The 16,521-nt window shown below is 45.1% G+C and overlaps 1 protein-coding gene across 1 annotated transcript in view; it reads right to left on the minus strand.

Moving 5' to 3' along the window:
* The window catches only part of LDLR (low density lipoprotein receptor), a 28,246-nt gene extending 16,907 nt beyond the window's left edge, over positions 1-11,339 (minus strand). The window contains exons 1-4 of the mRNA XM_019744988.2: positions 11,125-11,339; positions 3,518-3,640; positions 2,949-3,071; positions 1,073-1,456 (exon numbers count right to left, since the gene is read on the minus strand). Coding sequence (XP_019600547.2) covers positions 1,073-1,456; positions 2,949-3,071; positions 3,518-3,640; positions 11,125-11,311 — 817 coding nt within the window. The 5' untranslated portion in view covers positions 11,312-11,339. The remainder of the gene's footprint in view (positions 1-1,072; positions 1,457-2,948; positions 3,072-3,517; positions 3,641-11,124) is intronic.
* Between the last annotated feature and the right edge of the window lie 5,182 nt (positions 11,340-16,521).

A 16,521-nucleotide genomic window follows, 5' to 3' on the forward strand; every position in this document is an offset into this window, starting at 1 on the left:
AGGTGGATACTTCCTCTGCTGTAACATATGTAAAAAGGGGAATGATCTTATTTCTAACCCCTATGTAATCTTTGCAATAAAGAATAAAAAACAACCAAAGGTGACTTTAGCAAAGCACTAACTTGGATGACAGCTAAAATGGTAGGCAGACCGGATTTTTACTTTCACAGGTGTGTTCTCAGAAGATTACGCTGCCTTTCTGTGCCTCAGTTTCCCCATCTGTAAAGAGTAGGGGAAACCTGCACACAAGATATGGGGATGAAATGAGTTTGAGACTAGATCACATACAAAGTCATCCATTGTCTTTAATAAGTGATGTTAAAAATGTTTAATTACACCTACATAGCGATTACAACCCTATGAAATCTGCGCATGTGGGCAAAGATACTAAAGACACACAAAGATGAAAACACTTTCTCGACTGACAGTGATTCTCCATCGCGGTCCTCAAAATAATGGCCTGTGGGTTCAAGGAGAACTGACACAGGGCCAGGACCAAGGCCACATCCTTTATGTGCACCATCTCCAACACTGGAGCCACTAACCATGGGTGGCTATTCAACTTTCAATTAATTAAAATGAAACAAAACTAAAAATTCTGTTCTTCAGTTGCACTATGCAACGTTGGCAAGCGGCTACTGCACTGGGCAGAGCAGACGTGGGACGCATCCCAGAAAGTTCGCTATGGGGTAGCATTGGATTCTAATCGCAGATGGCCAAGGCCAATGCTATTGCCCCATTCTACAGGGGAGGACACCACAGCGCAGTAAGGTTGAGTCCTTGGCCAAGGGTCACACAGCTCTGATGTTACCAGCCTGGCCTGGAGCCCAGGATCCTTTGTAAACCAAAATATTAGGTCCGTGCCCAAGTAATTGCGGTTTTTGCAATTATTTTCAACCTTTTAAACCGCAATTACTTTTGCACCAACCTAATAATACTGCCACTTGTGGCTTGCGCCCCTTGTCAAAAAAGAGATTAATTAAATAGGCGTGTGACTGGAAATCGTTTAACCATCTAAAGGCACCTGGGGGAGCACGGGGACAGGTCAGGGGATCCCGCTAGGCGCCCCTACCGCAGTTCTCCTCATCAGACTTGTCCTTGCAGTCGGGGCCACCATCGCAGTGCCAGCTGGAGTGGATGCATTCTCCGCTGCGGCAGTGGAACTCCAGGGCCGAGCAGGGGTTTTCCCCATGTGTGGCGGATATGTTGCGGGCACCACAGTGCAGTGGCCATTCGTCTGAGCCATCATCGCAGTCGTCGTCACCGTCGCAGACCCACAGCTCAGGGATGCAGGTGGAGCTATTGCACTGGAAGCTGGAGGGGCCGCAGGTGGGGGTGGGGCAGGAGGCCTCGTCGGAGCCGTCCAAGCAATCCCAGTCCGAGTCGCAGACAAACCCTGGAGCTATGCACTTCCCGTCGTGGCAGCGGAACTCGTCCAGGGAGCACGTCTTGGGGGCTGTGCAGACAGATGGGAGACAACCCCGTCACAGGGAGACCCCCCCCCCATCTCTCAACACTAGCCTGTTCTACAGAATGAGGACACTGAGCAAGGAGAGGCCAGATCCCAGGTAGTGGATCCTGGAGAGGTGGGGGGGTAGTAGTCAGGGGTCTTAGACTGGACTTGGAACCACTGCCTAGGTGGGACTCCCCAGGGCCTCAGTTTCCTCATCTGTTTGTGCCTCTGGGCATTATTATGAGGACTGGTGAGAACAGATCTCAGGTTGGGCTGGGCACAAGGAAGCCTTATTTAAGGGTTATTATTATTAAAAGAGCCTCACCCCCAAAAAGGTGGTAATTATGTGAGGTGATGAGGTGCTAAGTAACCTGATTGTGGTCATCATTTCACAATGTAAGTCTCGGTATCCTTAGGGGATTGGATCCAGAAACCCCTGCAGATACTAAAATCCAGGAATGCTCAAGTCCCTTACATAAAATGGCGACGTATTTGCCTATAACCTGTATTTGCATCTAGGCCATCGCAGGATATGCCTACGCATCACTTCATTTGCATAAATTCAGCATAGTTCTTGGCATGTGGCAAATTCAAGTTATACATTTTGGAACTTTCTGGAATTTCCCCCCTCCCAATATTTTCGATCTGTTGGTTGAGTCCAGGGAGGCAAAATCCACTGATGCAGAGGGCTGACAGTATATATGTCATATTTTAATTATATCTCAGTAAAGGTGGAAGAAAAACTAAGTGCCTGGAAAAGAAGCCAATCCATTTCTTTTGTTTAAATGTTCCCCAAAGAGTTGTTTCATCAGATGACCACTAATGAAGGTTAGATGTGTGTTTCTAAGGTAAATGTAAGTGAACACTCACATCTTGGTTAAAAAAGAAAAACTCTCTTAAGGGTTTTTATATTTCACATCAACATGAAGATTTGATGTTATCTTAGTTACTTAATTTTTCCCCAATTATTTTGTTTTTGAGAGCCTTACTCCATTAAAAATAAAAATCTATACAACTGAAAATAACAATAAGTAACACATAAAATCAAAGAGCCAAGACAGACACCCAGCTCTGAAGTGGACTCCCCTCCAGGACTCGGCCTTGTTTCTTTGCAGAAGCTTCAGCTTGGTGAAGCTTTCCTCCTCTTAGCGGTTAGTTGGGTGAGCGAGTCTTGGTGGGTGAGCACCTACTGTGTGCTCAGCCTCCTGGGGCGGTTGATGGTGGTCACAGTGACTCACCCGCTGGAACGTGTGCCATGAGGTGGCCACTCAGCAAGGACAGGCTCACTGAGTGTGCTAATGACCCTAAGTGGGGCACCATCGCTAGCCCCTGCAATGCCTTCTGGTCAAAGTGGGGTTCAAAGGGTGGGAGGAGGGACTTGGTACGAGCCCCCAGGAAATGAAGCTAAGTGAAGAGCAGCTGACCCGCACCTCGGACAGGACTGCTGGGGGCACAAACTCTGACAGCTGCTGGATCCCACTTGGGCCACACTTACGACAGCCTTGCTCGTCTGAGCCATTCTCACAGTCCACCTGGCCATCACACCTCCAGAACTGAGGAATGCAACGGTTGACACGGCCACCGCAGCTGAAGTCCTCCAACTTGCAGGTGACAGACCCTGTGGGAGAAACAGGACTGAGCCTTAACTCAAAGGGAAGACCAATCTGCCTCGCCAGTCCTAGCTGTGCCAATGAAGAACCCAGAGTTTTCAGAAAGAGGGTGCCAATCCCACCTTTCTAGGTCAAATTTTAATGGGGCATGTTAAAAATTAAACATTAGGTGCCAAAAAGGATTTGGAATGAGATCGAGGAGCTGGTTATACAACATTGTGAATGTATTAACGTTACTGAATTGGTCACTTTAAAATGGTTAAATTTGTATTGCATGAATTTCACCTCAATTTTTTTTAAAAGAGCTGTTAAACGGAAGTTCTAGTAATATCTTCCCTCCCCATCTCCCAATTCATGGTTGAACACATCAGTCTGATGGCCAATTTCCAACTCATCTGTCACCCTCTCTCATCAAAAAGGGTTGAGATGGGTATCACGCCCAAAGGGGACTCACTGCACGTCTCCTGGGACTCATCAGAACTGTCCTTGCACTCAGCACTCCCATCGCAAACCCACTTGTAGGAGATGCATGTCCCATCTTGGCACTGGAACTCATTTCTTTCACATTTGTCTTCCACTGAGAGAGAAGGAAAGAGGAAGGAAGGTTCAATGCCAAGGTCAGAAACTGACCATACTACCTGTGTCTGTTTCTTGCCAACTGAAGAATGAACCAGAAATATAACCCTTTTGTAACAGTGGTTCCAGGAAATGAAACGTGCACAACAAATTAAATTTTATGAACCAAAAAATACAGCAGAGGGTGCAGAGAGAGAGAGAGAGAGAGAGAGAGACTTGTCAAAAATGTGTAATTGTTGTTGAATCCAAAGTGAGAATCCACTGGGATCTGGGAACAAAATATTAGAACTTCTGTTCACATTAATAAAAAAAATTATTTAGCATATTACACACCTGTATTGGAAACAGTAATGAAGAAAATTGACACTGCAAAAATAATTAAAACTTGGAGCCGACCCGGTGGCTCAGGTGGTTGGAGCACCATTCTCCTAACGTTGAGGTCACGGGTTCGATTCCCACATGGGCCAGTGAACTGCGTTCTCTACAGCTAAAATTGTGAACAATGGCTCTCCCTGGAGCTGGGCTGCCGTGAGCAGCCAGAGGTGGGTGTGAGCTACCGTGGGCTAGCGTGTGCTGCAGTGAGTGGCCAGCAGCCATCGTGAGCAGCTGACCAACGACCTGTGACCAACTGCCTCAGCCAGGGGGGAGCGCAAGGCTCATAATACCAGCATGGGCCAGGGAACTGTCCTACACAGCTAGACTGAGAAAACAACGTCTTGAACCGGAGAGGGAGAGGGAAGCAGAAAAGGGAAAAAAAGTCATTAAAACTTGAGGAAATTTTTCCAGTAGGTAGAGTGGAAATATTAAAAGAAAAAAATGAGAAATTAATGTGGAGGCCAGACAGCAGAGATCCCGCTGCAAAGATAATCACACAGAGGGTGCCAAAAAATATATATACACATTTTAAGAGGAAAACTGTATTAAAATTGTAATACTCAATATATACCAACAACAAAAGATGAATACAAGTCATGTTTGACTTCTCCAATTACAAGAGATGCTCAAAGTGGTTACTGTCAGCATCCAGACACTTCTGATTATGCTGAACTACTGCTTGAGCAACGTTGACCAAAGTGTCCACTTGTATACATTTTTTTGGCACTCTCGGTATATCTGAAGGTTGGATCCAAAGAAATGGAATAGAAAGAGTAGCCTTAGCTGTAATAAGAGAAAAGTTTTCCTAGAAAAAGAAAGACTCAGATTTTCACACAAAAATAAAGACAAAGTGTTTGGGAAATTTCCTAAAATACATGATTTTTGCACCTGGGAAAAGAGATCAACATTATATCGATTGCATTTTGTTTTAGGTATTATGCTTTGATTTAGAATGTATTGCTATGTGTGAACTGGAATCACAGCAAACTTTTATTGGGTGTTGATACCTGGTAATAAAAATCTTTTAATCCTGATGTATAAACTGATTTTCTATGTAAATTAAAACAATGAGGCCAATAAAAATTCTGATCTGACTTATCTAAACATGCTTTATATTGAATAAATAAGGAAATAAGACAAAAACAATAAATCCTGCAGGTAGCAGGATTTTCCTGATGAGTCAAATGTTCTATAGGCAAATAGTATATAAAATATAAGTTTTGATTGATGGCTATATTACTTACATGTTTCATTATCCTCGTAAGAAGATTAAGAAGGCTTTTCTATTTATCAATTAATTTTGAATGTTAGCCATAACCAAGAAAATTGTTTAATGGTTTGTGCAAAATTTGGCCACAAATTTCTACAAAAGTTGCAAAAATTTTGTGCAAAATTTTGCACAAAGGTAATTCATGCATGCATCATACTTGAAGCAGAAATCACATTTCCAGAAAGTGATTCCACTCCTGGGAGAATCTTCTGGACAAAAAAGAATTGGAGAAAGTAAATAATGATTCATCATTCTGGATCTTGACGAGAAAGGACCAAGATCTTACAAGCTGTGTCATACATAGTCTTTTTATATATTTAGATGTGTCTTTTCCCTTGATATTCTCTTTAAACACCATCAATTTGAAAATCACCTTCCTGAAAAATAGGACACCATTTGCTATATTTTATTACGTTCCTCTGCTTTACTGTGGGAAATTGTTCTGCTATTCAGAGTGTGTTACATTTATACAAGAGTCAGGCAGGTTTTTACCACAGCCATAAGATGCCAGGAAAAGGTAAGATGGGTTATGATTTTCCATGACCTGATTCTAGCTGTCAAGGAATATTCTGTATTTTCAGGACTTTTGGAGGACCTTGCAAAAAGATCATCTTTCACTGCCCTAGAGTCTGTGGAGCACAAATAAACATTTGGGTTGGTTTTCCTTGTAAATAACTACTTATTTATTTACTGACTCTTTACTTATTTATTTACTTATATATGTATGTGTGTATTTGAGGTCTCAGATATGCATGGACAGAGGGAGAAAACTGATTTGACATATCCAGTAAAGGGATCCATGGAAGAAAGGTATGCCCCCTTCTCACGTCTACTTTGATGGTCCACCCAGCCCCTTCATGCAGATTCCCTGAGAGGCACTGTGTGAGGTGGTTAGACGGACCTGGGTGTAAATGGCTTTCCGGGCCATTTAACTAGAATGACTTGGGCAACTGACTGAACACTCCTGGGCCTCAGTTTCCTCATCTGTAAAATGGGAGATCAATTCCTATTTCTAAGAGCATATTAAAGACCAGAACAAAAAAGGAACCCTGCCCAGAGGCTGACATAATAGACATCAGCTTAAAAACAGACAGATGATATGTTCATCCAATGGGACATGACTTTGAAATAAAAAGGGACAAGTAGCTGATAAACACATCGACACGGATAAATTGCTGAAACATTTTGTGTGTCTGGTTCCTTTTGTTCAAAAGTATGTACTCTGATTGCATTTATGTGAAGTGCTAGTTCAGGCAAAACTAACCTATAATGATAGAACTCAGATTAGCAGCTGCCTTTGGTATGTGGAGGCGGTAATTAAATTAGAGAAAGGAGCACAAGGAAACTCTCTGGGCGGCTAGAAACATTCTATATCCAAATGGGAGGTGATTACATGGAAATAAACATTTATAAAAACTCACTAAACTGTTGTTCACTTAATATCTGTCCATTTTATAGTATGTCAATTATTCCTCAATTTAAAAAGAAAACAAACTCTGGGTCTTCAAAGTTCAAGTCCCATGCTCTTGCCAAAAGTTAGGAAACCAGTTAGATGAGATTGGGACAGATAGGAGGAGGGCCCAAAGGAGGATAGAGGTGATAGAAATACAAGGAGTGTTTCCTCAGAACTTGGTAAGTGTGAATTACAAGGTCCAGGTGACAAGGACAATGAGCGGAAGAAAGGGAGGGAAGAGGAAGCAAGTGAGTTGAGCTTTGGAATTTGCCAGGGTCACACACACTGATAACTGTATTATTGCCCAACCGCTGATGGGAGCAGGTTGTCTCCTTCGGAAATGCATCTACAATACACCATGTTGCTTATGGCTGAATTATGATCGTTGATTCACTTCTCCTTGACGCTGGCACACAGGGTGGGCAAAAAGCAATTGGGATTTGAAGATTCTCAGGAAAAAAACTAAAAAGGAAGTTCAGGCAAGGGACACTGGCAACGAGGATCTTGGAGGAGGCGCCTGTCGTCACCCTCCCAACACAGCCGATCAAAGCTTTAGTTACCACCGTAGACTTAAGAATAACCAAACCTGTGGAGAATTGTATAAGTTTATTTGAGCCAAACTGACGACAATTGCCAGGAAGCAAGATCTCAAACGCTATGCAGAATTGATAGTTTTGCTGATTCTTTTACGTGTTTGAGATTAAGGAGGGAATGTAAGGCAGATTACATGGAGGTGGGAAAAAGCAAGGTGGGAGTTGAATTACAGGCGAGTTAACAGGATTATGTGCTCTCTTGTGGGTGGTTACTCTTCTTGCAAAAGTATGTTAACCTAGATGCACAGAAACGATGCATGTCCAACAATGGACAGGGTTTGCTTAAGGCAAAGATTAACCTTTTACTAAAGAAGTTGCATGGCTGAGGTGTGACTACCGGCCATGACCTGCCCAGTTAGGGATTTATGATCAGATCCTCCTGTGAGTTTACTTTCTGTAAAACCCCTTTTTCATCCACCACTAATGCTCTTGCCTCCCAACATTTGCACCAGGATCCATCCACAAACAAAACGTGCCACTGAAATAATAACATCTTAAGGCCCTTTAAAGAGGGATAAAGATTAAAAACAATAAACCTCTTTCCTGGACATCAAGACTTCACCTGGCAGTTCTCCAAATATTTGCTAACCACAGAAAGTTGAAGTCCTCACCAACAGGAAGACCCCACCACTACCTATTTCAGACAAGGTCATCCAACAGCTGGCCATCAGCTCCAGACAATGTTTGAAAAGTGGATAGATTTTACTGTTAGTTTCATTTAAATTTCAGCGAAAGTAAAACAGAGCAGACACCTCCATATCTCCTCCTGCTGAGGATGCCTAAAATTACATAAGCACTCCAAAAAAAGTCTCTAAACTCTAGCCCTTAGAGCTCTCTTGCTATGAGTGACCAATCAGGAACAAAGTTATCGAAACAGAAAAGGAGAATACACAGTTCTGCTTTTTCTCCAGCGCACAAATGAGGTAGCAAATGCTTTCGATGTTTGCTGTCCCGTGCTACTGAAGATAGTTGTGGTAAGGGAAATCAAAATTATAGATAGAATCATTTCCTGGAAAAAAAATAAATGGCTGGAACTAACAGAGTTAGCTGAAAATGAATGGGAAATCAATTTACCAGGATTCTTTTCCAAACTCAGATGCCCAGGTATTTTCCCCAGGAGTGATCTCTATCCCCAGGTTGATTTTATTGCCAGCAACTTTGGGGAGCAGTAGCCTGTCTCTGTCACTTCACTGTTCACTGCTGGTTACTTCCGCAGTTCTTAGCAACAAATGGTCACTTGCGTGACAGCTGGGTGAAGTGTGGATGTTATTAATGTACTTAATCAGAATGTGAAGAGACCATCAAAGCATGAGCAACAAAGGCTCTAGAATTGGATCTTATCAGGGGAGGAACCCTACAGATAAGAGCTGGACTAGCCTGGAAAGAAAGAATGAAGCACATCATTCCCTTTAGAGGTTTGCAGTCTCCAAAAAGCTCTCCCTATCTTTTACCAGTTTGCCTGGAAGAAGCTGCTAAAACAGATACAACTCTTAGGAGGACATTACTTTCTCTTGGAGTTTTGGTATGCCCTTGGCATATTTGATACTCTACTCACAACTGTTGTATACATGTAGATGTGAACAAAAAACCATCTCCATCTTTGTGTCCCTTCATGCTGTGACTTTTAACCAACCTCACTGTCCTTGGTAAGCATATCAAAGCCTTCTGGTGAATGAATGTCCATGTTCCTTAAAATTTAACCATAAATACTTTTGTTAGTAATGGCCAGGATGACTACTGAGATGAGTATCAAACTGGGATAATATGGGCCACAGGAGGTATGGCCCTTGGCACGACTGCACTGTCCCTTTGTCTTGTCCGTCATTTGTACCTAAGTTATACTATTGGAAAAAAAAGGTGCAGTAACAGGCGTCTTCAGCAGAGAACAATTTGTGTGAAACCGTTGGGTCTTCTCTTCCACTCCGACCCAATCTTCCCTTAAGTAAATTACCCTATAATAAATTCTGTTATATTCTATAGAGTTGCCTGCTTTGTTTGTCAGTCTTAAGATACCTTCTCCTTATGGAGGCTGTTACTGCACCTTTGCTCCAGTAGGACAACTGTTAACAGATTTTGATCCGGCTAAGTGAAGGCCTGCAGTTCAGATTCCAACTACTTCATTCACAAAGGAAACGGACAATTTCCCACCTCCCCGCCCCGAAATGCTTTGAAGACAGCTAAGGAGCAAGCTGGGGGCAGCCAGGGTTGCTACGAATGTAGGGCATCTTGTTTGCTCAGGACGAGAGAAGTAGCTGCCAGCTCTCAGGAGTTTGGGGAACACATCAGGACTCAGAGCTTCCTTGAGAACAGGAGATAGATCCCCAGCCACCCAGTGAGAGAGAAAACTAAAGTAACCATCACATCTTGCTCAAGACTTCATTGCTATTATTTCCTTCTAGGGAAGGAGTCAATCAGTGTATGAACTACAGGTTAATCAAGTGTCACTTGACCAAGCCACGCTCCCTCCACTTCAGGCAACTGGTGGTGAAATTATCACCCCAGTCCTCTGCTATGTGAGGGCAACCTCCCTCCCTTTCTCCCTTCCCGGCAGAAACCCATATGTCACAGGTAGGCATTCCACGAGTTCAAAGCTCTCTACTCAAAGTCAACCCTTTGCCCCATAAAAACAACTTCCTGCAATCCCGTTAACCAGGCAATCCCAGTCCTTTTATGGGCTGCGCTGGTTCAACATAGGAAAAGGCCCATGTTTATCTATTACCTAGGGCAAGGTCAAACGCCTCTGGAAGCTCATTTTAAAAAAACCACTCAGGATCATGCACCAACTAGCCTCTTGCCCAAATCTAAATTTGAAACCCCCTAAAATGAAAATCGCCATGTGATGTCGCTGGCTCCCGGTGCCTGCGCCTCCCCTAAGTGCCTGTCCGAGGAGGGACCGGCATTTCAGCCTCAGAAGGAACCCAGGCACGTCTGCGACTTAGTCCCGTGCAGGCGAAGCGAGGGAGGCCCTGAAAACAAAGGGGGATGAAGCCCTCGCCACAGATCGCGGAGGAAACCGCAAAGAGAACCAGGCGCTCTGCGGCGGCGGACCCAGGGGCCCGGGGCGTGTCGCCTCCTTTGTGACAGGAGCCGGGATCCGACACGAGGAATATCCTCGGCCCGCCTCACCCAGAACGAGGTGCAGCACGACTCCTGAGCCAGCCCCGCCCCATGCAGCGCGCCTCCGCAGTAGCCACCTACCATTGGTCAAGAGGAGAGGCTCGAGGCTCGCCTGTTTGAGTCGCGCCCAATGGGAGATCGGGGGCGGGGCGGGGGGCGTTGGCCTTCGGCAGAAGCGCGCGTGCAGCGGCTGGGGCCCACGCGTTCTGCTCTGCTCCGAGAGTTAGTGGCGCCCTCGGGCAGCACAAAGCCAACTAGGCCGCCTCGGTAACTCCTGCCCGCGGGCGGGCGCCGGGGAGCACCTGCAGGGACCTCCAGGCTGAACAGCGGGGCTTCGCGTCACCCTTGCCCCCAAAATAACTCGGGGGAGGGGTCCCTCATCCCCAGGGCTGGAGGTACTCGTGCCTTGCTCTGAGGGAGACAAGGGGATCCCCCCCTTCACAGAGACTTGTGGGGAAATCGCATCCTGTTTCGCCTGACTCCTCCAGATTCCCCAAACCCTTGCGCCCCTTACTCTCCCTTCAGCTGTTCCGAAAGGACTTCGTGCCATTTCCCCCGTCTCCCAAGGATGGAGTGATTTTTCGTTTTCCCCTTAAAAAAAAAAAAAATTACCACGGGGCTCTCGGAGTTCGAGGAGCTCACCTCGGCCCCGCGCGGGCGCCTGGAGCTAGCCTTACCTGCAGCCCCCGCCGCGGCGAGGAGCAGGGCGACGGACCAGCACAGCCTCATGCTCCCAGCCCCCTCCAGCAACAACCCGGCCCAGGCCGTTGTCCGCTGTCCGCGGCCCTCAGTGTCCCCGCTGGAAACCCGGGCTTCGCGCAGCCCAGCGGCGACTGCACGCGGGGCCCCAGTTATTTGCAGCATTTCAATGCGAGGTTTCTCGTAGGGGGGAGGAGTTTGCAGTGGGGTGATTTTCAAATATCTTCACCTCGCTGTGAGAGGAGGAGTTGAGAGAGGAGGAGTTTCGAACGGCTGATGTGACATAGGCCCCTTAACCCGTGAAGCCCTGACGGATTCCACTGCTTTCCAAAGCCGCTCCAGGGCGGGCTCCTTGCTTTGTCGAATTTGGGTAGCCCGTGAAAAACAGCCTCCCCAAACTGGAAATGTGCCTTCTAAAAGTGCCTCCTTAAGCATCCCTTAACTTCTAATTGCTACCTTTCTCTTTGGTGGCCAAAGATGAAACCGTCTGTCCTTCCAAAACATCTAATTGGCTAACGGCAATCTCCCCTCTGCCTCAAAAGGAAAAACTAGAAATGTTGGAAACTTACCCCTTCCTTTCTCTATTGCCTTTTCCTTTCTAGGAATTGTATATCGATTTCAACTGAGTTCAGTCCTATACAGTTTTTAGATAGCTTTTCCAAGTTACAGTATAAATGGTAATCAATAAGGCATTTAAATAAAATCCTCACAGAAGTACAGCCAAAAACTGATTTTTGGTGGGATCCGGCACTTACATGAATTAGGAGCAAAAACGTCTCTGAAATCAATTGACCCACAACCTGGAGTCTGGACATTAATTTTTTAAATTATTTCTTTATTAGCATTTATTTGATGCTGAATTTACTTCTGGGCCATAAGTTTGTGTTCCTTCAGTTTCTTCTGGGATATCTTTTTCTTCTGGGCAAGCTTCTCTTCTAATTAAGGAACAATCTGCTCCTTTTCAGTTAAGATCAGCTCAATGTGGCAGAAAGAGCTCATTATGGGATAACCTGCCCACGAACTCTAAGTTCTGCGCCACCGCATCTTGGGAGCTTTGTTCACCTGGCTGTGCTCGATCACCAGAGGGTCTACATCAAAACCCTTAGGTTCAGCATTACTCTCTGCATTTGTAGGTGTGTGCAGCAAAAATTCATCACTCTTTGGGCCGCCAATCTTTCGTCCATCCCCACTGTTTGGCCTGGGCACACCTCCCAACTCCACTATTGTAAGACGGAATTGCACACATTGCTTCTATAAAGTGACATTCTTCACATACGTGGTGGCGTTTTAGATCTGCATACCCTTGATGGCCTGTGCAGTATCATGAGTGTTTTTAAAGTGAACACAAAGATTTGAATCTCTTGATTTGCATGACTTTGTGGGGTTTTCTGGATCAAGTGAATAGCAAACAGAGCTGATAGAGAGCAGCTTTTAAGACTCAGAGTCTCTTTTGGGATTCCTGCAGTTAGTTGCCAGTGGCCCCTTGCCAAAAAAGACTCCCACAACATCTGGAATTCTTGGAGGGTTCCCCCAAGAATGAGCAGAGTTCTCTGGGGCTTACAAACTGAGCTTGGCGGGGCATGCTAAGCTCTCAGCACGCTGATGGGGAAACCCATGAGAGAAGACAAAAAGGGGACTCAGAAACACTCAGAACACTCAGAAAGAAAAATGGTGATTAATCCAGAGGAAGAAATTTATAAGCAGAGTGTTTGGCAGTTAAGAGCCCCAACTCCAGAATCAGACAGAGCTTGGGTGAGTAAATTAGCTTTCACAACCTGGAAAGGGGAGAAAATATGCCTGTTTCCCTTACTTGGCAGGTTCAATGTCAGAGTCAAATGCAATAATTAGCCATCACCTAGATAAATTTACAAGGATGGACAAGTTCTGGGAGTTGTTGCAAAATGTTCAATGTGTCACCGTTAAATTCTATCCCTTATACCATATGCTACTTTTTTTTTTTTTTCCAGTCAGTTAGGATCATAGATTTGATTTCCTTTCAGAAAAATTACAAGACATATTGTGTTGTTTCTATTGTGAGCCCAGCTTTCTCTTAACCGCCTGGGAGTAGGAGGTCCTTTCCCCTCAACAGGTCTGGAAAGAGTGACCAGGAAGAGGTTTTCTTCAGGAAGGGAACTTAGCTTAATGTGTCTCCGGAGCTAGTCCTATGTAGATGAAAGGGCAGGCCTGGAAAAGAGCCACAGAAACTCTGAAAAGAACATTGCTGGGGTGCCAAGGCCTGGGCAAGTTCTCCAGGATAGCTCTCCCCGGCTCTCTTGACCTGCCTGAGGAAATCGTGAAGCCCCTTCTGTCCCTAACACCACGCATGGACATGGTCATATAGTACCCTGTGAAGGGGTCATGATGATTCATTTCTCAACTTCTACCTCTTGGAGCCTCCATTGCTCTTCTGCAACTAGCTCAGAGGGTTGTGAGAATTAAGTGAATTTACATACGTACGTATATGAAGTGATTGGAGCCATGCTTGGCATAATAAACACCATACATGGGTTCGCTTTTTGTTTTTGGTTGTCTTTGTGTTACAACTGCAGCTTTTTTTCTTCTTCTCTTCAAGGAAGAGTTTCTTTCTCATTGGCTCTTAAAAGTAATCCTTCCCTGGAATCTGCTTCATTTGAAAGTTCCTGGGTTTGCAAAGTCGTCTAAAACAACCCAGGCTAGGCATTTTCCTTATTCTAATGGACAGCCCGCCTTGTCCCGGTCTTCACCTCGCTAATTCACCAGGAGGCTCAGACTACAATAAGGCTCCACCCAAGGAAGTCAGGCCTTTTGGCAGAGGTGAGCCATGGCACTGCAGTCTGGCCTTTGGCCCAGAGAGAGGGTGAGTAACCAACCACAGGTGCCTTGGTGCTTTTTAATAGGTGCGATTAGGGACCTGCCTTGACTTGGTTGCCATCAATTATCTCCATAAAATACCTGTTAGCCACGTGAGGGCACAGACCATGGCTTATATCTCCAGCACCTGTCTGTAGCAAGGGTTAAATAAATAAATGAAAATAAGAGAAAGTATCATGGCAGTGGCTGCAACATCAGAGATGCGCTATTTCTAAATTCCACTATCCTTGGGATTTTGATAATTTGGAATTCAAATTTTGTCCTGGGCTATGAGTCCTTCCTTTCAAATAGAACTCTAGACTCGATAACATGTCTATATTGAGAACACAGAGACAGCCCTGAGTCGGTGGTTGGTGGAGATTCAAAACTGACTGTCATGCCGGGTGTCATGCAGGGTCTCAGCTCCCGCTCCCCACATAAGACCGCAGGACATGGTGAGGCCAAAAAGGCACACCCACGGAGCCATAGGTAGGGGAGTCATACCACTATATTCTCGCTGGCGGCTGGGTTGGAGACACAGGAAGCAGGAGCCACACGATCCGCAACCCGCCGTCCGGTTCTCTGCCAACCTACCTCCTTGCTAGCCGCAACCCGCTGTGCTAACTGCAATCCGCGCTTGCTAGCTCAGCCACCATCTTCTTGCTAGCCCCCATTTGCTGCTAGCGTAGCCACAGCAGTTATATTAGTGGCCAATGGCTCACTGGTTACAGCTGACGGCCAACTAGCCACAGCTGATGGCCATCCAATCACAATTGATGGCCATTTACTACCTGAGCCAACACCTTTCCACGTGAGGCCGAGAGCCTGGAAACTGCACTCCTGGCTCTGTCCCCACACTGACCAAGATACCACCTTGTCCTCAAGGACTTCAGGAGAGAGAGCAAGGCAGGATGTACCTATAAACACAAGGCCACGCAGTGCCTGAGAATGCAGAGGCCAATTCTAGTACAAGAAGTGGAAGGGTACTAGAGGAAAAGGATATTTGCATTTAGTTTGAAGAGTTGAAAACATTCCCATGGTTCAAAAGCAAAAAGATTTTTTTTCAGATCAGAAAAAAGACAAGGATGCCGCTTTCATTACTTCTATTCAACAACGTAGTATTGGAAGTTCTAGATACTATAATTAGGCCAAAAAGGAAAGAAAAAAAAAAGACATCCAAATGGAAAAGGAAGAGGTAGAAAAGAAGTAGAAGTTGTATGTGTAGAAAACCCTAAAAGAGTCTACACACACACACACACACACACACAGACACACACACACACACACACACACACACACACACACACACAGACACACACACACACACACACACACACACACAATCAGTCTAATGTGTCTTTTGGAGCAAAAATTAGTATAAGACCGGGTCTTATATTATATTATATGACCTGGTCTTATATTAAAGTAAAATAAGATGTGGTCTTATATTAATTTTTGCTCCAAAAGATGCATTAGAGCTGATTGTCCGGCTAGGTCTTATTTTCGGGGAAACATGATAATATGCAAATTCAACAAAGTTGTAGCATGTAAAAAACAGTTGCATTTCACACACTACCAAAGAACAATTCAAAAAGGAAGTTAAGAAAACAATTCCAATTATAATAGCACCAAAAAGAAAAAAAAATCTTAGGAATAAATTTAACCAAGAAGGTGAAAGACTTGTACACTGAAAACTAAAATATGTTGCTGAAAGAAATAAAACAAGACATAAATAAATGGAAAGACATGCTGAGTTCATGGATTGGAAGGCTTAATATTGTTAAGATGAGATTGTTTGCAGTTTGAGGAAGGAAATTTCTGTTTCCTTCCTCACAATTTCATGAACAGAAGATTCATTCTTACCGTAGCTCTTAGCAACCTCAGCATCTGATTTCTTTTTTTTTCCTTTCCTTCCTTCCTTCCTCCCTCTTTCCCTTCTTCCCTCCCTCCCTTCCTTCCTTTCTTCCTTCCTAGGAGTGCACAGCTCACAGTGGCCCATGCGGAAATCAAACCGGCAACCTTGGTGTTATTAGCAACACGCTCTAACCAACTGAGCTAACTGGCCACCCTTTTCTTTTTTTTATTAAGTCAAGAACACTCACCTTGGGCCTGCCCTGTGGCTTAGGCGGTTAGAGCTCCGTGCTCCTAACACCAAAGGCTGCTTGGTTGATTCCCACATGGGCCAGTGGGCTCTCAACCACAAGGTTGCCAGTTCAACTCCTCGAGTCCCGCAAGGGATGGTGGGCAGCGCCCCCTGCAACTAAGATTGAACACGACACCTTGAGCTGAGCTGCCACTGAGCTCCCGGATCGCTCAGTTGGTTGGAATGCGTCTTCTCAACCACAAGGTTGACGGTTTGACTCCTGCAAGGGATGGTGTGCTGTGCCCCCTGCAACTGGCGACGGCAACTGGACCTGGAGCTGAGCTGTGCCCTCCACAACTAAGACTGAAAGGACAACAACTTGACTTGGAAAAAAAAAAGGCCTGGAAGTACACACTGTTCCCCCAATAAAATCCTGTTCCTCTTCCCCAATTAAAAAAAAAAA

The sequence above is a fragment of the Rhinolophus sinicus genome, linkage group LG07, assembly GCF_036562045.2.
Source record: "Rhinolophus sinicus isolate RSC01 linkage group LG07, ASM3656204v1, whole genome shotgun sequence".
NCBI lineage: Eukaryota > Metazoa > Chordata > Mammalia > Chiroptera > Rhinolophidae > Rhinolophus > Rhinolophus sinicus.